The 26,221-nt window shown below is 44.4% G+C and overlaps 1 protein-coding gene across 4 annotated transcripts in view; it reads right to left on the bottom strand.

Moving 5' to 3' along the window:
- The window catches only part of tln1 (talin 1), a 287,368-nt gene that overhangs the window by 78,454 nt on the left and 182,693 nt on the right, over window positions 1–26,221 (bottom strand). For all 4 annotated transcript variants that reach the window (XM_038790731.1, XM_038790732.1, XM_038790733.1 and 1 more), the window contains 8 exons: window positions 23,762–23,896; window positions 20,016–20,144; window positions 17,849–17,951; window positions 11,181–11,389; window positions 9,178–9,297; window positions 5,879–6,076; window positions 3,188–3,327; window positions 582–675 (listed from right to left, as the gene is read on the bottom strand). In XM_038790731.1, the coding sequence (XP_038646659.1) occupies window positions 582–675; window positions 3,188–3,327; window positions 5,879–6,076; window positions 9,178–9,297; window positions 11,181–11,389; window positions 17,849–17,951; window positions 20,016–20,144; window positions 23,762–23,896 (1,128 nt within the window). The remainder of the gene's footprint in view (window positions 1–581; window positions 676–3,187; window positions 3,328–5,878; window positions 6,077–9,177; window positions 9,298–11,180; window positions 11,390–17,848; window positions 17,952–20,015; window positions 20,145–23,761; window positions 23,897–26,221) is intronic.

Here is a 26,221-nt window from a genome sequence, read left to right as displayed (position 1 = left end):
GTGAAACTGCTATCACCCTCATAAAAACGGAATGTAGTATATCAAATAGAGTGGGCCAAGGCTCTGAATTACTGAAGCATATATTTCTTCACTTCTGAATTCTAATTACAGTTTTGTTAACAGGCAGGCAACAGTGTGAATTTACATTAAAAAATTTGAGCTTTACAAATACTTAATAAAGCCTTTTTGTTTCTGCTGATTATGTATCTTGTTGAAATCGGGCTGCGTCACAGATTTAGAAAAAAATTAAGTCTAGATGTGTGAAATATTTACTTCTTAAATATGACCACAGTAAACCAGCATCATCCACCATTTCGCTGTTGCTGTGATCGTACTCCAAAGTCCTGAGTATAACCAGTGTGAACAAGTAGTAAAAAATAAAGTGTACAAAAGGCCTCAAAAAGGTCTGTGTGAAACAATCATCCACTTGGTGGTACTTCAATATCACTTCAGTATTTAATAGTAAATTGAGAAATGATCGTGCAGAAATTGTAGCTTTCAACGGAAACCAGATCCTTCAAAGATCTTCAGAAGTTCAAATCAGGGAAGCACAAGAAGAATGGCAAAAGTTTGTTACCTACCTCGAGCTCACGAAGAGCATTATCACATTCCTTCTGTCCAGGAGCTTGCTGTGTGCACATAGTAATCAGCTGATTAATGCTTTCAGTCACAGCTCTACATTATGAAAACAAAACACAAGTATTTACTACTTTGCGCATATTGCAGCTATACTAAATCACAACTGTGTTATGCCTTTGGCAGAGTGAAGTCTGACCTGTATGGGCTGGATTTTAAATTTCTAACTTGCCCATCTTTTAGGATATTTGGATGAATCCATTTTAATGTAAAGAATTAACGACTGCCACCCATTAACCCTAACTTCGCACAAAACCAACATCCCTCTCTACAATTAAAATACTAAATCAAGCAGTGTTATCAACTTTCTGATTCATATCAAAGGCATCAACTGATTACATATCAACAACTTTCGTGAGCAAATTGATGGGCAGGGTCTACAGGAAAGGACTTGAGACTCTGTTTGCCTTATGTAAAATATTCAAAGAGGATAGGAGGTCGCAAAGGTTTGAACTATGGTTTCATAGAATTTACAGTGCAGAAGGAGGCTATTCGGCCCATCAAGTTTGCACTGGCTCTTGGAAAAGGCACTCTACCCAAGCCCACACCTTCCACCCTATCCCCAGAACGCAGTAACCCAACTTAATCTTTTTAGGACATTAAGGGCAATTTAGCATGGTCAATCCACTTAACCTGCACATCTTTGGACTGTAGGAGGAAACCGGAGCACACGGAGGAAACCCACGTAGTCACAGGGAGAATATGCAGACTCCGCGCAGACAGTGACCCAAATGGGAATCGAACCTTGGACCCTGGCGCTGTGAAGCAACAGTGATAGCCACTGTGCTACCGTGCCACCGACTGGATAAGATGCAACAGTTGTGCCTCTTTAGCAGCAATTGCTAGATGGAGGCACTCGTAGCAAAGTTTTGTTTTGCGGCATATTGAAAAGCTGCTAAATTTAACAACTCTTATTTTGTTTCCATAGGAACAAGCTATACCCTCTTCCTGAAATCAGTTTCCCCGAAAACAAATGACACTTGACAATTGCTATGCAAACTGCTTTGCATTTGTTCAAACTTGTGTAGTTTTCGCATGGTCCACTTGGAAGTGCATGGTAAAATAGGACTGAGTCAGCACGGCTTTGTCAAAGGGAGGCTAGTCTTACAAATCTGTTAGAGTTCTTTTTTTTTTTTTTTTTTTTTTTTTTTTTTTTTTTTTTTATAAATTTAGTGTACCCAATCATTTTTCCAATTAAGGGGCAATTTAGAGTGGCCAATCCACCTAGCTTGCACCTTTTTGGGTTGTGGGGGCGAAACCCACGCAAACACGGGGAGAATGTGCAAACTCCACACGGACAGTGACCCAGAGCCGGGATCGAACCTGGGACCTCGGCGCCGTGAGGCACTGTTAGAGTTCTTTGAGGAGGTAACAAGGAAGTTAGACAAAGGAGAATCAGTGGACCTGATTTATTTAGATTTCCAGAAGGCCTTTGATAAGGTGCCGCATAGGAGATTGCTAAATAAGTTTAAGAGCCCATGGTGTTAAGGATAAGATCCTGGCATGGATAGATGATTGGCTGAATGGCAGAAGGCAAAGAGTGGGGATAAAGGGGTCTTTTTCAGGATGGCAGCCGGTGACTAGTGATGTGCCTCAGGGGTCTGTGCTGGGACCACAACTTTTTACAATATACATTAAAGGTCTGGAAGAAGGAACTGAAGGCACTGTTACTAAGTTTGCAGATGATGCAAAGATCTGTAGAGGGACAGGTAGTATTGAGGAAGCAAGAGGTCTGCAGAAGGAGAGTGGGCAATGAAGTGGCAAATGAAATACAATGTGGAAAAGTGTGAGGTTATGCACTTTGGAAGGAGGAAATTAGATATAGACTATTTTCGAAATGGGCCAGCATCGCGGTTCAATTCCCATACCAGCCTCCCCGGACAGGCGCCGGAATGTGGCAACTAGGGGCTTTTCACAGTAACTGCATTTGAAGCCTACTTGTGACAATAAGCGATTTTCATTTCATTTTTTCAAAGGGCTTGGGAGTCCTTGTTCCCGATTCACTTAAGGTTAACGTGCAGGTTCAGTCGGCAGTTTAGAAGGCAAATGCAATGTTAGCATTCATGTCATGAGGGCTGGAATACAAGACCAGGGAGGTACTTCTGAGGATATATAAAGCTCTAGTCAGACCCCATTTGGAGTATTGTGGGCAGTTTTGGGCCCCGTATCTAAGGAAGGATGTGCTGGCGTCGGAAAGGGTCCAGAGGAGGTTCACAAGAATCCCTGGAGTGAACAACTTGTCATAGGAGGAGAGTAGTAAAGGCGTGGAATAACCTGCCTGCAACAGTAGTGGACTCGCCAACATTAAGGGCATTTAAATGGTCATTGAATAAACATATGGATGATAAGGGAATAGTGTAGATGGGCTTTAGAGTGGTTTCACAGGTCGGCGCAACATCGAGGGCCGAAGGGCCTGTACTGCGCTGTAATGTTCTATGTTCATGACTGTCACCATATGGGTTAATAACAAACAACAGTAGGTTGCTGAAATCTGGCCATGTAAGGAAGCAAAAGGCAAAGTATCACATGTAATTACTCATTTCATCCTTACCGCGCAGCTGCAGCTAGTTGATTCTTGATGTTGGGAGCTGTCGGGTCAGCAGAAAGCGCTTTGGCTGCTAGCAGCAATTTGCTTGATGCCATCGAAATGCTCTTCAGGTTTCCAATCACCTGAGCTTTGTCTTCTTTATCCTGTGGAGGTAGAAGGATTAAGTGAGAACTAAAACTAAAATTATATGTGGATTGATATGCTGTGTTTCACAGTAAAGATGAAAGAAAACCTGAACAGGCTCTAGATGGTGGTTACAATGTTTTTCTCTCACCAGTGTGCTACCCTTCCCCAAAAACCTTGGTTTAGGGTAATGGTTACCATCAAATAGCTTGGCAACTTGCCATCAACTACACCGATGCTAGCATACCAATGGAGACCTCACCCATCCATGCAGGGTTTCTTCACAGGGGAGTTCAGACATGCCATGCCAGGGGTTGAGTTTTGGGTGTAGCTTTGTTCTCATCTGATATTCACCTGTCCTCACATGTATAGGCCTCAATGAACAGCAGCAGGGATCTTGGTTGATTTTCCCCTTCATTGTTTCCAAAGCTATGACCAACTAACACATCCAAACTGGAGACTGAATCTGGCACTTTGCTGCTCTGCCCCGATTTGGCTCAATCTCGGCATACAGAAGGGGAAATGCAGACTAATTTACTTTGTGGAACCATTGGGTTGGCATCTCTAAGTAAAATACTGTAAGGTAGCTTCACATAAGTGAACTGAGGTTGTTGTTGGGGCACATGTTGAAGTCAAAATTGGGATACTGGTTGACCAGAAAGGATGGCCGAAGGGCTAGCACTGTAAAAGGGTACAAGTGGATGCGGATGTTAAATATGGGCTTCAACAATCAAATATCTTTCTGACACTCCCTACCTTGGCTGACAAAATGTCACGGTTAGTTTGTTGGAAGCCATAAGTACTTCCCCCACTGGCCAAGAATTCTGAACGTAGGGTGTTAGTTGAGGTTAGGTTGTTGTAGGAAGTCATGAGCTTACTTCCCATTGATTAGAAGTCACAGATATTTGGGAAATGGTATTAGATGTACCTACACAGCTGCTCAAACTTGGGCTGAATGTTACAAAAGCTGCCTGAAAAAAATTGCGTAACATTCGGAGAAGCAGCACGGGGATCTTTGTACTTGCAGCAATAGGCTCAAGAGACTTGCTAAAAGAGAGCTAGGAGTTGATGTTGTGCCAGTCAACAGGCATGATTTGGGGCTGACAGCAAGAAACCCAGAGGTAAATGTCACAAGAAGTTCAAAGTAAGTTTGTAGTAGAATTCAGTGTTAGGACTAGAGGTAGTTTGCCGTGCCTCAACTAGTGGAATATTAAGTATTAATCTTTGTTGTACATTATGAGGGGGCGGGGCCAGTCTGTGACTGAAGCATGTGCAGTGCGTTCAATGGCGATGGAGGGAGCCTAGTATCTCGGATCCACAACGGGGGTGAGGTGGTGAGGATAGACAGACAGGAAAATAAAACTGTTTCCTTGAGGGATAATCTACTGGAGTCATATTGGAGATTTGCAGTCCAGAAGCTCGAACAAAACATCACATCAGGATTGGACAGAGTCGCTCAATTTATCCTGAATTAAATATCATCACCAGATTCTGAGCATGGTAGAAAAAAGCACCGTTCACAGTGGAGAAAAACCATTAGGGTGTTGTGTGTGTGTGGACGAGGCTTCAGCATCATCTGGCCTGTCAAAATACAAGTGTAGTCAATCCAGGGAGAAACTATGGAAATGTGGGGACTGTGGAAAGACATTCCGTTACCCATCTGAAGTGGAAATTCCTAAGCACAGGCACAGTCACCCCAGGGAGAGACCGTTCACCTGCTTCGTGTGTGGGAAGGGATTCAATTCAGTCATCCCATCTGCTGAGACACCAGTAGGTTCACATTGGGGAGAAGCCATTCACCTGCTCCCTGTGTAGGAAAAGATTCACTGTCTTCCCACCTGCTAATTCAGAGGCGAGTTCACACTGGGGAGAGACCATTCACCTTTCCAGAGTGTGGAAAGGGATTCACACAATCATCCACTCTGCTGAGACATCAGCAAATTCACAATTAAGTTTAGTGATGGGATATGAGCAGCACGGAAGCACAGTGGTTAGCACTGTTACTTCACAGTATCAGGGATCCGGTTTTGATTCCTGGCTTGGGTCACTGTGCAGAGTCTGCACGTTCTCCCCATGACTGCGTGGGTTTCCTCCGAGTGCTCCAGTTTCCTCCCACAAGTCCCGATAGATGTGCTGTTAGGTGAATTGGACATTCTGAATTCTCCCTCAGTGTACCCGAACAGGCGCCGGATTGTGGCGACTAGGGGATTTTCACAGTAACTTAATTGCAGTGTTAATGTAAGCCTACTTGTGACAATAATAAAGATTCTTATTATTATTAATAGAACTTGTTAGTTTGCATTCTAAATTAGTGATTGTCCCTTTTGCTGATAAGGTTATTCCCCAATGAGAATTTTCTTACTGAGGGTTAATGCCGATTTCAAATCCCAACATACGAGGGCCAGCAGAGCATTTCACACAAAAGATTAGAGAACTGCAATAACATACCAGAGACTGATATCTCAGAGTTGGTGCAGTTTTGAAATTCTTAAGCTGGATTCATTGGAAGTTTTAAGGTGTCAGACTACAAATTGTTTTATATTTTGTTCCGTCTCCCACCATTTTCCTTACCTTGGACTGTCCAGCCATTTCAACACCAGCCTGTAGGAATTCATCAAAATCTTTGCCAAATTTGCCAGAAGCCTTTGCCAGATCTTGCGTGGTTCCACGAGATGCTTGCACCAACTCATTAGCAGATTGATTCAAACCAACAGCCGCCTCATTTAGATGCCCTTGAGCCTCTTGAAAGTTCTTGGAATTTGGTGGGAACTAAAAAGTGATAGGTAAGACACAAGAGCAGAATTAGGCCTCTTGGCCCATCGAGTCTTATCCGCCATTCAATCATGTCTGATATTTTTCTCATCCCCTTCTCCCCATATCCCCTGACCCCCTTATTAATCAAGAACCTATTTATCTCCGTCTTAAAGACACTCAGTGATTTGGCTACCGCAGCCTTCTGCAGCACAGATTCGCCACCCTCTGGCTGAAGAAATTCCTCCTCATCTCTGTTTTAAAGGATCGCCCCCTTTTAGTCTGAGATTGTGTCCTCTGCTTCTAGTTTTTCCTGCTAGTGGAAACATCCTCTCCACACCCACTCTATCCAGGCCTCACAGTATCCTACAAGTTTCAATAAGATACCCCCTCATCCTCCTTAGCTCCAATGAGTACAAACCCAGAGTCCTCAACCGTTCCTCATACGACAAGCTCTTCATTCAAGGGATCATTCTTTCGAACCTCCTCTGGATCCTTTCCGAGGCCAGCACATTCTTCCTTACATATGGGACCGAAAACTGCTCACAATACTCCAAATGGAGTCTGACCAGAGGCTTATACAGTCTCAGAAGTACCTCCCTAGTCTTGTATTCTAGCTCGCTTGACATGAATGCTAACATTGCATTTGCCTTCCTAACTGCAAACTGAACCTGCACGTTAACCTTAAGAGAATCATGAACATGGACTCCCAAGTCTCTTTGTGTTTATGATTTCCTAAGCATTTCCCTATGTAGAAAATAGTCTATGCCTCCATTCCTCCTTCCAAAGTGCATAACCTCACACTTTTCCACATTGTATTCCATCTGCCACTTCTTTGCCCACTCTCCTAGCCTGTTCAAGTCCTTCTGCAGCTCCCCTGCTTCCTCAATACTACCCGTCCCTCTACAGATGTCTGCAAACTTGGCATTTATGCCTTCAATTCCTTCTTCCAGATCATTAATGTATATTGTGAAAAGTGTGGTCCCAGCACTGACCCCTGAGGCACACCACAAGTCACTGGCTGCCATCCTGAAAAAGACACCTTTATCCCCACTCTCTGCCTTCTGCCAGTCAGTCAATCCTCTATCCATGCCAGGATCTTACCCTTAACCCCATGGGCTCTTAAACTTATTTAAGTCTCCTATGCGGCACCTTGTCAAAGGTTTTCTGGAAATCTAAATAAATCACATCCACTGATTCTCCTTTGTCTAACTTCCTTGTTACCTCCTCAAAGACCTCAAACAGATTTGTCAGACATGACCTCCCCTCGACGAAGCAGTGCTGACTCAGTCCTATATTACCATGCATTTCCAAGTACTCTGCGATCTCATCTTCAATAATGCACTCCAAAATCTTACCAATGACCAAAGTCAGGCTAACTGGCCTATAATTTCCCGGCTTCTGCCTCCCTCCCTTCTTAAACAGTGGTGTTACATTAGCCACTTTCCAGTCTTCTGGGACCCTACCTGCCTCTAGTGAGAAAGATCCCCACCAATGCCTCCGCAATCTCCTCAGCTATCTCTTTTAGAACCCTGTGATGTAGTCCATCCGGTCCAGGTGATTCCTTTCAGTTTCCTTTCAGACCTTTCAGTTTCCCCAGAACCTTCTCCTTAGTGATGGTCACTGCACTCACCTCTGCCCCCTGATTCTCCTGGAGCTCTGCCATCCACTGGTGTCTTCCACCGTGAAGACTGATGCAAAGCAACTATGTAGTTCGTCTGCCAATTCTTTGCTTCCTATTATTACTTCTCCAGCCACATTTTCTAGCGGTCCAATGTCTATTTTTGCCTCTCTCTTACCTTTTATATATTGAAAAAAACTCTTCCCATCTTCCTTTATGTTACTAGCTAGCTTGCACTCATATTTCATCTTCTCCCCCTTATTGTTTTTTTAGTTGTCCTCTGCTCGCTTTTAAAGGGTTCCCAATCCTCTGGCTTCCCACTATTCCTCACCACTTTGTATGCTTTTTCTTTTGCTTTTATGCTGTCCTTGACTTCCCTCTTCAGCCATGGTTGCCTTGTCCTTCTCTTAGCATGTTTCCTCCGTCTTGGGATGAATTTCTGTTGTGCCTCCCGAATAAACCCCAAAACACCTGCCATTGCCCTTAATTACCCGTATTTAATTGTAGTACCGTTACATCTCGATTCCAGCTCCTCCCTCTCAAACCGCAGGGTACGTTCTATCATATTGTGGTCACTGCTCCTTCATCTTAAGTTCCCAAATCAAGTCTGCCTCATTACACATCACCAAATCCAGAATTACAATCCAGAATTGTAGTAGGCTCTATCACAAGCTGCTCCAAAAAAAAAATTCTTAGACATTCCACAAATTCCTTTTCTTGGGATCGATTGCCAATCTGATTTTCACAGTCCACCTGCATATTGAAGTCCCCCATGATACAATCCCCTCAACTTGCCACACACAAAAATAAAACCTTCAAATTGGTGCGTGTTCCAAACACCAATTTGTGTTAAGCATAGGCTGAAAGATTTCATACATTGGATTACAATATATACCACAACGATAGATAAAACTTACTCCCTACTCTCAAGGCTCAACAGGACTGCACGGTAGCACAAAGCTTAGCACTGTTGCTTGACAGTGCCAGGGTCCGGGGTTCGATTCCCAGCTTGGGTCACTGACTGCAGAGTCTGCATGTTCTCCCAGTGTCTGTGTGGGTTTCCTCCGGGTGCTCTATTTTCCTCCCACAAGGCCCGAAAGACGTGCTTATTAGTTGAATTGCACATTCGGAATTCTCCCTCAATGTACCCGAACAGGTGCCGCAGTGCGGCGACTAGTGGCTTTTCACACCAACTTCATTGCAATGTAATAAAGATTATTATTACATCTGAAAATTCTAAGACCCACAAGCTTCTATATTACAAGATTGCATAGGCTCTATAAACCGTTAACTGAGCTTTAAACAGTTGGCCAATTTCATAGAGATATCAAGGTATCAGCAAAACCAGCCTCAAAGTTTTAGAGCCAAGTTAGTTACTCTAGAGTTTCTCCCACTGTCTCTTTCTGAACTGTTTGTCTCAGCTAATATGTAGATACATTTAAAATGCTACAGAACTTTGCACCACCAGCTTTATTTACAAGTTGCCTCGGTTACTTACTGAGCTTGCAAGAAGCCTTTTGCTGGCCTCTCCAACAGTTCTTAAAGCTGCATCCACATCTCTTTGGCCTGGCAAACAGTTCACGCATCTATTTAGAGCATTTGATACCGCCTTTGCAACCTGCAGGAAGAAAAATAGACATGATGCATTTGTGTTCCATTAGTACACATTTAGCTATTTGCTTCTTTATATAAAGAAGCAGGCTTAAAAGACAGGCTTAACACCTGTGGCCTGATTTTAGAAGTTTAAAAAAAATATTATGCCAAAGATACAAGGTGTGCTGAACAAAATATAATGAACAGACTGTATAACAAGAATTAACCTTGGGAAAAATGCTGGCCTTGCCGCTGTTGCATTGAATAAATCTTTAATCAAGCTGGCCACTAGTATTACGATGCAACCAATATATTGCAAAGGACCTTGCAAGATTCAAATCCTAAATGTGTATTATCAGAGGTGATTCTCACTGTGTAAAACGTGTTTCCTGCTGTTTGGGATAGACCTATTACTTGTTTCAAATCGAATTTAATGGGCAGTGTTAGCAGATTGGCTGTCCCAAACGTTTATACAGCAAGGCATTCCACTCTGCTAAGTATAAATAGCCCCTTTCAAAATCCAGCCAAACATAAAAAAGTCACACTTAAACAGTGTTATTGGTTATGAAATGCAGCAACTGTAATTATCAACGAACGTTTTAAATTCAGAATTTATGAGAAAGGAAATGGAATAGACTGTTTAATGTGTAATTTGATGAACATGTTTATTTGTGGATCAAGGCAAGGGGTTTATGTTTTTTTAAATGCATTTTATTACAAACATGTATCAAGATGAACAGCCCCTCAAACACGGTCACAAACATCCCCCACCTTTTCTCAAACCCACCTGAAGAGCCCCTTAACACATACTTTATCTTCTCTAATCGCAGGAAGCCATACAGGTCACCCAACCAAACCGCTTCAGTTCAAGCTCACCACCACCCTCTTAAGTGATGGGCAACAAATGCTGGTCTAGCCAGCAACACCCACATCCCATGGATTAATAGTGAAATGATTTATTTATTTTTAAAATATATTTTATTACAAACTTGTATCAAAGCAGGTTACAGCGAGTAAACACCCCGGGAAACATGCTTCCCAACAATCAACTGTACAGCCAGTATAGAATTTTCCCCTTTTTCACCCCCCTCTCCCCCTACGATGAATAGCTCCTCAAACACGGTCATAAACATCCCCCACCTTTTCTCAAACTCCCCCGCTGTGCCCTTTAACTCATACTTTATCTTCTCTAACCGCAGGAAGTCGTACAGGTCATCCAACCATGCTGCTACCCCCGGTGGCGATGCCGACCGCCACTCCAGCAAAATTTGTCACCGTGCAATCAGAGAGGCGAAGGCCACGACATCGGCCTTCCTCCTCTCCATGAGCTCCGGCTTCTCTGAAACCTCAAATATCGCCACCAAGGGTCCGGGCCCACCTCCTCCTCCACTATCCTGGCTAGGACAACGAACATTCGCCCCGATTCTTCCCACTTTTTTGCAACCCCAAAACATGTGCGCCTGATTTGCTGGCCCCCGCCCACACCTCTCACTCACACTCCTCTGCTGTCCCCTGAAAGAACCCATTCTCCCCTGAGTCATATGTACCCTGTGCACCACCTTTAACTGCATCAGGCTCATCCTTGCACATGAGGAGGTCCCATTTACCCTACACAGTGCTTCACTCCATACTGCCCAATTGATTTCCCTTCCCAACTCAGCTTCCAATTTGGCAAGGGGTTTAGGTGATGGAGAATGGCCACAGTGACAATCAGCCCTCTCCTCTTGTCTTAACAATTAGATCCAGGCAGGCAATAAACCTATATCTACTTCGCCTCACATTTTGCATCTAATCTCTACACTGGTGCAAATTCCTCCATCCATTCCCACAGTTTTGGTACTGGTGTGATCATACTGGTGAACGCAGGGTTAAAAATGAATGAATAGTGTCAAGCTTAAGCACACTAACCTGTGCCAGCCGTTGCTGGTTTTCTGGGTCACCTGGCTTTGCCATAGCTTTCCGAGCCTCTTCAATTAAGTTACTGGATTTATCCATAACATCACCTGCACAATCCAACATCGCACTCTGTGCTTGGGGGTCATTAGTATTGGCTGCAACACCACGGGCAGCTGATCCCAGGGCTTTTAAGGCTTGAGCTACTTCTCTGGAGGCCAATCCTGAAACATAGGAGGGAAAAACTCCAATGTTTATAATATTCATTTGACTTTGTTGCTGGCAAATTATCCAGTGTCACAAGGAAGAACATGATGTGGAGATGCCGGCGTTGGACTGGGGTGAAGAACAGAAATTTATATTTCTTTGTTCATTTAACACAAGTAAACAATGGCGAGCAACATTTACTTTTACCTGAAGGACCCAAATCATATTAGGGCACACTTCAGCATCACCCGTCTTCTGCACTCACCGAACAGGTCATTCTTCAGGAGTGAGTCTAAACAATGAGTGCTGAGCAGGCTTATCATCTGTGTAGGGTATCATGGTCAAATAGTAATGTTGAAGAACTCAAATCGTGCAGTATCACAGAATAGACTAATTTTACTGCTTTTATTCTGTTCAATGTATTTATTGTAAAGGAGGGTGGATAAACACAAAGACCAACACATGAAATACTGAGCTCCCCGAATTCATTCTATTGAACACTACATTAGTAACTCCACATCATTCCTCTCTACAAATAGTTAAACACTCCACATTTTTGATGAACCTTCCAAAACAATCTGCGCACTTCTATTCAAGTGCTTTCGAGTTACAGTATTATGTTGCTTAATATTTATTTTCATACACAGAATGAAATAACATTTAACAACCATGTTTTTATTCTGACAAACTTCAGCCTTTACCTGTCTACCTGCCACTCAGCCCCCCAGCAGCCCCCATGTCCCTCCCCTTTGCGCTAACTATGGAGTAACTGAATGAGGTTCAATTTCAGCGAGGGTTCGTGATAGTATAACCAGGAGCAGAAACACAAATCCTTTTTTTTCCATTTCCCAGGAATGCTAAGGCTACTTGTAGATTATTTTCCTTCTCCGTTTATCCTTCCACCCTGACAAACAGCTACCTTGTCAGGGGTTAGGTAAACCTACATAAACATCGATGTATTCGGTATACCCCTGGGCAGTGTGACTCAGTAACACATTATGTCGCATGGCTATTCACTGAGCAGGAGATGCTTTTCTGCACCTTTTCCTATAAGCTAATAAATCACAACATAAAAACATTTTCTGATTTTACAATTAATAGTTCAGTGAATTTCAGTAGATCTTTAAAAGTTCTTGTGCTTCTATAGTGGGCCTTAGACCGAATACTAAAGTTTCCTGCAGCAGGATGGGACAGGAAAATGTCATTAAATTCCTTTCCTGTCAGACATGTTTGAGCACCCTTTTCTGGTTTATAAACAGCATGTGAAGCAATCCTAGGAGTTCCATGTATTGTTACAGCTGTCAGTGATATGCTGACATCAGCAACCGTCATCCTTAACATATTTGGTTGGGTAGCTAAACATCTGCTTGACTGGAGGATGCACCAATGTAAAGGTCATCTTCTTAGGACCATTAGTTAATAAAACTTCTCCACTTTTATTTGCCTTGGGCAATAACAAGACTTGTAAGAAAGGAAGTGAAAGACCAAAGATGACAAATATATACCCCTGCAGAGGTTTACCCTTGGACTTCCTCTTGCAGCTGGAAGGGCCAAAGCAAGAAGTGCAAGATATCCCAGTCTGATAAAAATAGCAGTTCCAAATGACCAGGTGGCAACATTCTTTTAAAACAGCACTGAATAGAGGAAGAAGCCCACTGAACAAATGTCTTTGGATGAGAAACTGACTGTAGTTAATAAGCTTATTTTGTGGAAAATTCTAAGCATCCAAGACAAACTCTCACCTATAATCTCAATAACCCGAAGCAGTCACATTAATGGAAACTATTAGGCTATTTTAGCTTAAGGGCAGAGTCTTGTTGAGGTGACAGGGGTTTCAGCTATTGGCAACAGAGTGAGAAAGACTCAAACATTGCCTCTTTGAATACACCCGCTGCATTGTATCAATCAGGCACTTGGCAGGGTCGTGGTAGGCTAGAGGTCACGTTTCTTGGGGGCCTAAGTCCTGCCCGCCAAGTGCTGCTGGCCAATTAGAGACTGGCAGCTGTTCTGTACTCAAGTGCAGCACTGGGAAAGTGGTGGTTGCTGCCTGCACTACACCCACCAAGGCCAATAATCGAGGAGGGGCCCAGGCAGAGGTAAGTGTTGGTGGGAAGGGGGTCCATGGGGAGGGATGAGCAGAGAGAGAAAGCTGGTGGCTTGCAGCTCGACCCTCACTTCCCAATGCCGGGCCTCTTGATCAGGCACTGGGTGCCTTGGAGTGAGGGATCTTGCCTGCCACCTCCCACCAACCAGGAGCATGCAAGCAATCACGCCAGCAGTTCCATGTATGGTGAGCACCCCACTGCCCAATGCTGCCCTTGCCTCAATCAGGGTGGGTACAGGGTTCCCACCTCTGTGATTAAATGCTCTCTGACACCAAACTTGCCACAGAGGGCGGCACAAGATTCAGTCCAACATCACAACAGATGTTTTCAAAGAAAGATTCTTGTAAGCTATAGCAACAGTTAGGAAGCTTCACAAACTAGAATATTGGACTCTTAAGTAAGTCTGTGTGAGCAGAGGGTGTGTTGCAAAGGAAGGAACATTGTGAAGACATCGCAGCCATGCCTAATCCTGCCTTCATCTAAAGCTTGGGTTTACACTTGAGGCAGGCAGGAAGAGACAGCAGGTAGTATCGCAAGGTGGTATGATTGAAACCAACAAAAATGTCATCTTTAAAAGCTACATGAGCTAAAAAGATATCTGTCACAAAAGTAGATGAATTTTTAAATATTTGAATAAAACTCTTCTTGAACAATGGATGCATTCACTTCTTTGTTTATTCGTTCAGCGGCTGTGGGTGTCATGGCTGGGCCAGCATTCATTGTCCATCCATAATCGTCTATGAGCTGAATGGTTCACTAGGCCATTTCAGAGTCAACCCACATTGCTGTGGGTCTGGAGTCACATGCAGGACAGACCCTGTAATGACGGCAGATTTCCTTCCCTAGAGGACATTAGTGAACCAGACGGGGTTTTACGGTAATCGACAATGGTTTGATGGTCATGGTTTCATGGTCTCCAGGTGCTCCGGTTTCCTCCCACAGTCCAAAGATGTGCAGGCTAGGTGGATTGACCATACTAAATTGCCCATAGTGTTCAAAAAGGTTAGGTGGGGTTAGTGTTTTTTGGGGATAGGGTGAAGGTGTGGGCTTAGGTGAGTTGGTCTTGCCGGTGTGGACTTGATGGACCAAATGACCTCCTTCTGCACTATAAATTGCATGTCAATGTCCATGGATTATTAGTCCAGTGACAATACCAATACGCTACTGTCTTCCCTTTTCTTAGCATGAACACAAGAATAGTATGCACTGTGATCATTCCTTTGAAGACAACATCCCCTTCTCCCCAAGTTAAAACAAATCAGTGGAATATAGTTTTAAAATCTAAAGCAAAGGTTCTAAAACTAATTTTGAAATAATTAGGAAAATTAAACGCATACTATTCTTGCCTAACGAAAAAGGCAGGGAAGCATGTAGTTGCATGCTGGAATATTTTTTCATTGCGCATATGCTCAGATGGTATTTGTGAGAGGAGTAGAAATTATGGAGAGCTCAAGTTTCTTCCGTCAATTGAATGCCAAGCCAGGACAGACAATCAACTCCAAGCCTGCCTTTTGAGAGGCTAAGAGCCTTATGTGAAAACATCAACTCCACCTGGAATTGGGATGAGCTGGGGCACAGAGCAACATTAAGGCACCAGCCATTTAAAAAAAGATAGCAGCCCTTTGGGGGCAGCAGGGTAGCATGGTGGTTAGCATAAATGCTTCACAGCTCCAGGGTCCCAGGTTCGATTCCCGGCTGGGTCACTGTCTGTGTGGAGTCTGCACATCCTCCCCCTGTGTGCGTGGGTTTCCTCCGGGTGCTCCGGTTTCCTCCCACAGTCCAAAGATGTGCAGGTTAGGTGGATTGGCCATGCTAAATTGCCCGTAGTGTCCTAATAAAAGTAAGGTTAAGGGGGGGTTGTTGGGTTACGGGTATAGGGTGGATACGTGGGTTTGAGTAGGGTGATCATGGCTCGGCACAACATTGAGGGCCGAAGGGCCTGTTCTGTGCTGTACTGTTCTATGTTCTATGTTCTCGGGCTGGCCTTGGCCAGGCGGTCGGTGCTCAGAGCCAAATGGCGCTCAGAGATTGGACGGCCCTGGTATCTGGCTTGGAATGCAGACTTGAAACCAGGCTGAAAGGTGCTAGGGCTTAAACTGAAAATTGTAATTTGGAGGTGGCTAACTATATATATTGATCTATCTACTGCAATGCACAATATAAACTTGTATTTATATATTAGCTTTAACTTAGAGCATTAATCTAGAGCACATCACAAGAGGAATAGATGGACAGCTGTGCCAAAATAGTTAAAAGTATACTTTGTCAAAGAGGTGGGTTTTGAGGAAAGCCAGAGGGAAATGAGGTGGAAAGAGATTCACTCAGGGGATTTAACTTTTGTTTGTCAGATGATATACCATGTTAATCCTTAAGTGTGTGTGCAGTAGGCTGAGGAAAAGAATTACAGCCAAATAATCTGGAAATAAATTCAGCTGTGGAGCTTTTCTTTTCAAATTGGTACATTTTCTGAGTGTACATTTCAGATTTGCTTTCATTGGAGTCACTTGAATGTTAGAAGGGTCACTGATGATACTCAAAATATATTTCTTTCAATATGCTAATCTCTCGTGACGCTCCTCACAGAAACTGCTCCGTTTTATTAAGCTGTTGTTTAAGCGTTTCTGGCTCCTTTACTCTTTCTTCTGTGACACCAGATTCATTTTCCGGATATATGTCTTCTGTCTCATTGTTTTGCTTTGCCCATCCTTTCCTGTTCTTTACAATGGGAAATGCGGAACAGAAAGGGGTGGCAGTAAGGAGAAGGATCTGGCCAGGGTAGAGGGCAAGTTAATGGTGTGTACTTTTGGAGGTGCAGCTGGTGAGTGGATTGTTGTGTAAAGACCTAAAAGACACATTTTCAGGTGATGGTTCAAAACGGAGATGATTAATTCTGGTATGGTCCAAGTTGAGGGATCGGGGTGTCTTTGGAGTTACAGAGGACAGCTATAAAGTGGGATACGAGGGATAGAATGGTGATGCACCATTCTCATGTAGGGAATGGATGCAGTGAAGATAGGAGAAGATTGTGCTAATGAAAAGAAACATTAGTTAGGCCACACTTGAACTATAGTGTTCAATTCTGGTCGCCACACTACCAGAAGGATGTGGAAGTTTTAGAGAGGGTGCAGAAGAAATTTACCAGGATGTTGCCTGGTATGGAGGGCATTAGCTATGAGGAGAGGTTAAATAGACTCGATTTGTTCTCACTGGAACGACGAAGGTTGAGGGGCGACCTGATAGAGATCTACAAAATTATGAGGGGCAAAGACAGAGTGGATAGTCAGAGACTTGTTCCCGGGGTAGAGGGATCAGTTACGAGGGGGCATAGGTTTAAGGTGCGAGGGGCAAGGTTTAGAGGAGATGAACGAGGCAAGTTTTTTTTACACAGAGGGTAGTGGGTGCCTGGAACTCACTGTCGGAGGAGGTGGTGGAAGCAGGGACGATAGTGACATTTAAGGGGCATCTTAACAAATACATAAATAGGATGGGAATAGAGGGATACGGACCCAGGAAGTGGAGGCTATTTTAGTTTAGACGGGCAGCATGGTCGGCGCAGGCCTGGAGGGCCGAACGGTCTGTTCCTGTGCTGTACTTTTCTTTGTTCTTTGTTCTAAATAATAAGATGGCTACAGTCAATGGTGCATTTCGCTATCTGCCTTGGAGTCACAGGTACAGTATAGGAGAGATTTAAACATTGCCAGCTAAAATTTATTATCCAGGCATATGGCGTGCTCTAAGGAACTCCTTTGTAAGAGTAGGAACAATAGTAAACATGGTGCATAATATATTATTCATTTGTTTGAATTATGCTAAGAGCTAAAACCACAGAGCTAATTGCTGCTGTTATGGGTGACTTAATTCAGTCTTATTGCTATTCCAGGCACAAGTCGGAACTCTAACTTTTTGTCTGACTTTTTATTTAATGCGAGCAATTCAATAATTCAAAGGCCATAGGCATTCTGTCTCATTTTCTATTCCATTTCTCACGTATGAACAGGCCAAAATAAATAATGGAAATTTGCATTGAAAACCATCACAAAATCCATTAACAATGTATGCACGTATGTATAATCTATATGCATATATAACTTTACGCTCAAACACTTCTTAAAACCTGCTTCAAAAAGCGGCAAATGCAATCAAATAAATTATTTTGGGCAAACTAGTAAAATGTGTCTGCGGAAAAGCTCGACAGCCAGAAAAAATAGTGGCTCAGGTAAAATTAAAAATAGAAAGGTGAGAAGACCTTGATCGAAGTTGGTAGCTGGTGAAACAATTTTATTTGCAACCTCAGTTTTGATCCCGAGCACATTTTATTGTTTGAATTGACTCAGCAGTTTCTGTGCAGTATTCTAGAATAACACAACATACCTGTGTAATTCTCATTTCCTTGTGTGACTGCACTCAGTAGCTTCGCTACGGAAGCGCCAACCATCTTTGTGCTACTTCCCAAATCCTGTGAACACTTTTCCAGCTGCCAACGGTAAGTACAGAAAGTTATTGCTGGTTACAGCTGTGTTAACAGGAACAAATTATCATCTGGTGATCCACATGTATCTTTGTAATATTGAGTGAACCTGAACATGAAGTATATTAAGCCTAAAAGTAACAGTTATGACAATTTAAGAGGTGGAAAAAGGTATTTTTAATTTTAGTCATTAGATATCAATCACACACCTTTTCTCCTGCCTTTGTGAAATGTCTAAAGTTCACATCTGCTGATTTATCATCTATCTGTAGTCAGACTTTTACAGCACAAAAAGAGACTCTTCGGCCCATCGTGTTTGCACTGGCCATCAAGCACCCGACTATTCTATCCCATTTTCCAGCACTTGGTCTGTAGCCTTGTATGCTATGGTGTTTCAAATGTTCTTCTAATGGTTCCTGAATGTTGAGGGTTCCTGCCTATACCACCCTTTCAGACAGAGTTTCAGGTTCTCACCACCCTTTGGGCGAGAACATTTTTCTCAAATCCCCTCTAAATCTCCTGATCATTACCATAAAGCTATGCCCCCCTGATTATTGACCCCTCTACTAAAGGGAAAATCTATGACCCTCATAATTTTGCTCACCTCGATGAGGCCCACCCACTGCTCCAAGCCCAGGCAACATCCTGGTGAATTCCCTCTGCACCCGCTCTCGTGCAATCTCATGCTTCCTATAGTGTGGCGACCAGAACCGCACACAGTATTCTAGGTGTGGCCTAACGAGCATTTTTCACCACTCGTCACTCTTTTAGTGTGTGTCCAGCATTCGTGGTGATGCACAGTCAACAATATGTCAACATTCTTTGCTTCACCCCCATCTCAAAGTGCAACCTGTACAGAGATGCTCCGTTTCAGACATTTTTGTGACATCTCAAACTTCCAAATTATATCTTATTCTGTGTACTCATATCTAAGTATAAACTAACTTTAAGCTGTCTAAGTTAAAGTTACAAACTCTACAAGGATTATTGGGAGGAAATCATAACCTCAGTCACAAGGCATTTACATCTTTATAGATAAATCAAGTTGGCCTCTTGACATTCAACTGTATTAGTGTCACTGGATTCCCCATCATTATCCTGGTGGCTTACCATTGGCCAGAAAGTAAACTAGACAATATAAATACTGTGGCTACAAATGCAATTCAAAGGCTGGGAATTCTGCGGCAACCAACTCAACTTCTGACTTCCCAAAGCCTGTCCACCATCTGCAAGGCACAAGTCAGGAAAATGATGGAATACTCTCCACTTGCTTGATGAGTGCAGCTCCAACACACAAGAATCAGGACACCATCCAGGACAAAGTAGCCTGTTCGATTGGCAACCCATCCACCAGCTTAAACATTTACTCCCTCGACCACCGGCATAGTGGCAGCTGGGTGCACCATTTACAAGATGCACTGCAGCAACTCACTAAGGCTCTTTACACAGCACCCTCTAAACCCAAAGCCTGTACCATCTAGAATGACGAGGGCAACATGGGAACACAACCACTTGCAAGTTCCCCTCCAAAACACACAACATCCTGACTTGGAACTTATTTCTGTCGTTCCATCACTGTTGCTGGATCAAAATCCTGGAACTCCCTTCCTTACAGCACTGTGGGTATACCTACATCAGATGGACTGCAGTGATTCAAGGAGTGACTCACCGCCGCCTTCCCAAGGGCAATTAGGGATCGGCAATACATGCCTACCTAGCCATTGATGCCCACATCCAATGAAAAACCCTTACACAGGAATAAAATCGTAAAAGATAGCCAATATGGGCTCAGGAAATGGATGTCATAATAGAATCTAGCGGTTTTATTTGAAGGTGTGACAATTGTGAAATCAAGAGGCAAGATAGTGGATCTACTATACTTGAACTTCAGAAAAGCCTTAGATGCAGGTTCTTTGAAAACAATGATAACAATGATAAAAATGCAGAAAGCAGGAACTGATGGGATATTGTGGAGGTGTAACCATTTTGATTATCGACCAAAAACGGTTTTCCATTAAAATTTATTTTCACCTATCAAACATAGAACCCGTAGGCAGCTAGCCTTGTTACCGTTTCTCCAGGCAGGGGTCTGAGCTTCCCTTCAGCTGCATTTGCTTTTGCTTCCTTCAGATCTTTCTCCAGTGTTCTGATCTGGTTCAGAGCAGAATCTATTTCCAATGGACCACAGGCATCTTGTGCCTAGATGGAGAAAAAGTATCTTTTACTGACTATAGTGTTACAAGTAATTCAATATCACAGTAGAGGTCAGGGTGGTACTTTCGTAGTCAGGGGGATTGGTCAAATGCTGTCAGGTAAGGCGCCGGGGCCGGATGGGTTCCCGGTGGAATTTTATACAAAGTATGCGGATCTGGTGGGCCCCCTGTTGGTGCGAACCTTCAATGAGGCATGGGAGGGGGGGCTTTGCCCCCGACGATGTCGCGGGCACTGATCTCTCTGATCCTGAAGTGGGATAAGGACCCCTTGCAGTGTGGATCATACAGGCCAATCTCGCTCCTCAATGTTGACGCTAAGTTGCTGGCAAAGATCCTGGCCACCAGGATAGAGGACTGTGTGCCAGGGGTGATACACGAGGACCAGACAGGATTTGTCAAGGAAGACAGCTTAACACGAATGTGCGGAGATTGTTAAATGTTATTATGATGCCAGCGGTGGAGGGGGAGGCGGAGATAGTGATGGCGCTGGATGCAGAGAAGGCGTTTGATAGAGTTGAGTGGGGGTACCTGTGGGAGGTGCTGGAGCGGTTCGGATTCGGGGAGGGGTTCATCAAATGGGTGAGGTTGCTCTACGAGGCCCCGATGGCGAATACAGTTACCAATGGGAGGAGATCAGAGTACTTCAGGCTCTACCGTGGGACCAGGCAGGGGTGCCCCCTGTCCCCCTTGCTTTTTGCACTGGCGATAGAACCTCTGGCTTTGGTGCTGAGGGAGTCGGGGAGGTGGAGGGGCCTGGTGCCGAGTGGGGAGGAACATAGGGTATCGCTGTATGCGGATGACCTGCTGTTGTATGTGGCGGACCCAGAGGGGGGAATGCCGGGGGTGATGGAGCTGTTGGCTGAGTTTGGGAGCTTCTCGGGCTATAAGTTGAATCTGGGCAAGAGCGAGGTATTTGCAGTGCACCCGGGTGATCAGGAGGAGGGAATTGGGAGGCTCCCGTTTAAGAGGGCAGTGAAGAGTTTCAGATACCTGGGGGTGCAGGTGGCCAAGAGTTGGGGGACTCTCCATAAGCTTAATTTTACCAGGCTTGTGAAGCAGATGGAGGAGGAATTCAAAAGGTGGGACATGGTGCCACTATCGTTGGCGGGTAGAGTGCAGTCCATCAAAATGACGGTTCTCCCGAGGTTCTTGTTCCTTTTTCAGTTTTTTGCCCATCTTTATCCCTAGGGCCTTTTTTAGGAGGGTGACTAGCAGCATCATGAGCTTTGTTTGGGCGCATGGGACCCCGAGGGTGAAGAGGGTCTTCTTGGAGCGGGGTAGAGATGGTGGGGGGCTGGCGTTACCCAATCTCTCGGGGTATTATTGGGCGGCCAATGTGTCGATGGTGTGCAAGTGGGTGATGGAGGGGGAGGGGGCAGCATGGAAACGGATGGAGAGGACGTCCTGTGGAGATACAAGCCTGGGGGGCCCTGGTAACGTCGCCGTGGCCGCTCCCTCCTACGAGGTATACCACGAGTCCGGTGGTGGCGGCTACCCTCAAGATTTGGGGGCAGTGGAGGCGACATAGGGGGGAAGTTTGGGGGATATGTTTATATCCCCCTGGTTTAGCCCCCTGGGGCTGGTTTAGCTCACAAGGCTAAATCGCTGGCTTTTAAAGCAGACCAAGCAGGCCAGCAGCACGGTTCGATTCCCGTACCAGCCTCCCCAGACAGGCGCCGGAATGTGGCGACTAGGGGCTTTTCACAGTAACTTCATTGAAGCCTACTCGTGACAATAAGCGATTTTCATTTCATTTCAAGTGGGGGGCTCGATGGAGGCTCCGTTAAGGGGGAACCATCGGTTCGTCCCGGGGAACATTGATGGGAGCTTCCAGGGTTGGCACAGAGCGGGCATCAGACAGCTGAGGGACCTGTTCATTGATGGGAGGATTGCGAGCCTGGGGGAGTTGGAGGAGAAGTTTGGGCTCCCCTCGGGGAACATGTTCAGGTATCTGCAGGTAAAGGCATTTGCTAGGCGGCAGGTGGAGGGATTCCCTTTGCTTCCCACAAGGGGGGGTGAGTGACAGGGTGCTTTCAGGGGCTGAGTCGGGGATGGGAAGATATCTGATATCTACAAGGTAATGCAGGAGGTGGAGGAGGCGTCAGTAGAGGAGCTAAAGGCTAAGTGGGAGGGGGAACTGAGGGAACAGATCAAAGATGGGACATGGGCTGATGCCCTGGAGAGGGTTAACTCTTCCTCCTCATGTGCGCGGCTTAGCCTCATCCAATTAAAGGTGCTGCACCGGGCCCACATGTCCGAGTCTAGGATGAGTAGGTTCTTTGGGGCGAAGACAGGTGTGTCAGGTGTTCGGGGAGTCCAGCGAACCATGCCCATATGTTCTGGGCATGCCCGGCACTGGAGGAGTTTTGGAAGGGGGTGGCGAGGACGGTGTCGAGGGTGGTAGAATCCAGGGTCAAGCCAGGCTGGGGTCTCGCGATTTTTGGGGTTGCGGTGGAGCCGGGAGTGCAGGAGGCGAGAGAGGCCGGTGTTTTAGCTTTTGCGTCCCTAGTAGCCCGGTGGAGGATCTTGCTACAGTGGAAGGATGCGAGACCCCCCAAGCGTGGAGACCTGGATCAATGACATGTGACATGGCGGGTTTTATTAAGCTGGAGAAGGTCACATTTGCCCGGAGAGGATCGGTACAAGGGTTCTTTAGGCGGTGGCAACCTTTCCTCGACTTTCTGGCTCAGCGATAGGGTACTGGGTCAGCAGCAGCAGCAACCCGGGGGGGGGGGGGTTTGACTATGTTTGCTTATTTAATTTTAATTTATTTTTAAGTTCTCTTGTTGTTTACTGGGTTTGGGGGGGGTGGGGTGAGATACATGCGTTGATACAGCCTTGGGGGTGTTACAAATGCTTTGGTGTTTTTATTGTTGCTTTTCATTGTTTGTTGTTATATTTTCTGTAAAAAATTTCAATAAAAATTATTTTAAAAAAAAAAGGGTGGTACTTTCGTGTATTTAAAAAATAATGTATTTTGGAGGATTTGTCATCAAGTATTTGTGATGTGGACGTGCCTGCGTTGGGCTGGGGTGGGCACAGTAAGAAGTCTTACAGCACCAGGTTAAAGTCCAACAGGTTTATTTGGAATCACTAGCTTTCGGAGCATAGCTCCTTCATCAGATGAGTGAGGCCCACAACTCACCTGAGGAAGGAGCTACGCTTCGAAAGCTAGTGATTCCGCATAATCAAGTATTTGAACACATCTGTCCATTTTGTTTCATAACATACTTTATTAATCCAAACCTGAAATAGCTCATCTCCCTGACTTTAATATTTACTGGAGATAACCTGAGAACTAAGGAGAAAATTTGTGTCGTTCTAGTAAAATACTTTAACCAGCATGACACAAAAGGAGGGCAGAAATTTGAAGGAGGGGGAAATCAGATATGATTTTATGTTAGAGATTATTCATCTTATTCGTGACATACTAGCTCTTTATACAATACATACACACACCACTCACACCCACCCAACCACACATTTTCATTTTGACAACCAGCCTCATCTTAATCATGAAGCAGAATGGAAAGATGCAGCCTACCCTCCTGTTGTTGACTGTATTAAATCAACACCCACCAAGTTCTTAAACATTTTACTCACCTTCTGTGCAGCTGCTCGCAGCTCTTGTAAGGTGTTTGCCAGGTTCTTAGCACACTGGTTCAGTTGCATGGCTGAGGCCTGGTCTCCGATAGTCGGCACTGTAGCTCGGGCAGCAGCAACCATTTTAGCACCAGGCTACAAAACAAGGAATAAATAGCACTTAAAAGCGGTGTACACAATTCTGGCCACCATTCCACAAGGAGGATGGAGGAAGCAGAGAGGGTACAAAAATGGCGAGGATGGTACCAGAAATGTGAAGCTATACCCATCAGTAAAAGGATGAACAGGCTCTCTAAAGGAAAAAGGCTGGCGGGTGATCTAACAGCGGAAAATGACTAATGTTTTGATAGATTAGACAAAAAGCAATTGTTTCCAATTGTGGGGAAGAACAAAACCAGAGGCTCCAGTGGATTGTAAACATTCACACGGACTGGTTGGGCCAAATGGTTTGTTTGTGTTGTGCAAGAATTCCAGGAAATCCCGGCATCAGTTTTTCTTGCTAATCAACAAGAACTAATTAAATAAAGCAAACTGACAGCATTCACTAATTGTTTGATGATGATGTTTGTACTGATATGTACTTTATTTAATAAAAGCAAATTAGTGAGGAATCTGAAACCAAAACAGAAAATACTGGACAATCTCAGCAGGACATGGCAGCATCTGTGGAGCGAGAAGGGAGCTAATGTTTTGAGTTTGGATCACAAAGCTGGAGAGAACTGGAAATGGGGTCAGAGTTATACTGCTGTGGGGAGGGGGCGCGTGGAGCTGGATCGGGGGCCAGAGATAGGTGGAGATTGACAAAAATGTCATGGACAGAAAGACAAAGGGATTGTAAATGGTGATGATCATGGCTAAGGAGGGTGCAGATAGTGGCACATTAAGAGATCAGAATGGGTTTATGGCAGAACAAAGGTGAGCAGTGTGTCAAAGGACATCAACTAGGAACAGGGAACAAATGGCCCGGGTGGGTGGGTGGGGAGGAGAGTAGAGAGGAGAAGAGAGAGAGACAATGGCGAGGGAAAAGCAGATCAATGGATGAAATGAAAATATGTTGAAAGAAGTAAAAATGGGGTGAAGGTAGAGGAGAGAGTTCACAGTCTTAAGTCGTTGAACTCAATGTTAAGTCCGGAAGGCTGTAACATGCCTAATTGGAAGAGGTTCCTCCAGTTTATGCTGGAATTCACTGGAACACTGCAGCAGGCCAAGGATGGACATGTGAACATGAGAACAGAATGGTGAGTTAAAATGGCAAGTGACAGGAAGTTCTGGGTCCTGCTTGTAACCCTTTTGTGACGCCTCTCAGTAAGAAGTGGCTGACAGGTGAACTTGGAAGGAACTAAGGCCCATTTTACTGATGGCCAATTTTTAAATGAATCAAATGTTTAAAAAGCAAACTTCAGTAAGCCCACTGCTGCTCTAATTTCTAATAATTGTGGATTGTGAAAGCAAAGAGCCTGGAAATGAGAGCCAACAGATATAACCTTGGTCACAGATAAAAAGGTCATAGAAAATAGCAGTGCTTCGAGTCTTAGACAAGATAGCTGGGTACCAAAGACACCACATTTTACTTGCTTTGACAATACACAAGTGTTAAAATATCAATGAACTGATAGCATCCACGAGTAGAAAAAATAGGTGGAGTTCGGGATCATGAAACACTGAACTGGGTAGGTAGGTGAGAATGGAACTTTTTTTGTAACTGGAAAGCTCAAATTGTAGCAAAGCCTATTATGGACTTGCAATGTGGAAAGAATGTAAGAAAGCATTTAAGGAGGATTGCATTCAGTCAGGAACTTGGAACCATCCCACAGATGAAACAGTGTGGGAGGGTGGACTGGCAAAGACACCCGTATGTTACCAACACACATGGTGCCTGAGACGCAGCCATCAGGGGCAATCATGAGGAGATCACACTTAAAAAATTTTTAGAGTACCAATTCATTTTTTCCAATTAAGGGGCAATTTAGCGTGGCCAATCCACTTACCATGCACAACTTTGGGTTGTGGGGGGCGAAACCCACGCAACACGGGGAGAATGTTTGCACAGTGACGCAGAGCCGGGGTCAAACCTGGGAGCTCGGTGCCGTGAAGCAGCAATGCTAACCACTACACCACCGTGCTGCCCTAGGAGATCACACTTCTAACAAGAGTAGAAACTACTGTTCAGACATGAGAATGACCAACATTGTTTATACTGAATCAAATATAAACCACTGTCACCAACACAGGTCTCATCAAAGAACATGAGTGAGTGGTCTCAGATCCCCTATTCTAAAAGTTGTACATTCCATGCAATGACAAGATTCTTTGCTTAAGTTACATGATACACAATAAAGACTATTTTTTATAGTTATTATAGTTCTCAAAGATATCTTAGATAGTTGTGAAACACCAAGAATCTTTACGGAATATAGCTAAGACACCCTGTGTTCAGCACAGGAATTGATCAGTACCAAA

Source organism: Scyliorhinus canicula, chromosome 3, assembly GCF_902713615.1.
Source record: "Scyliorhinus canicula chromosome 3, sScyCan1.1, whole genome shotgun sequence".
NCBI classification, from domain to species: Eukaryota; Metazoa; Chordata; class Chondrichthyes; order Carcharhiniformes; family Scyliorhinidae; genus Scyliorhinus; species Scyliorhinus canicula.
The sequence above is the reverse complement of the archived record's forward strand: the minus strand, read 5'-3'. Positions and strand labels throughout refer to the sequence as shown.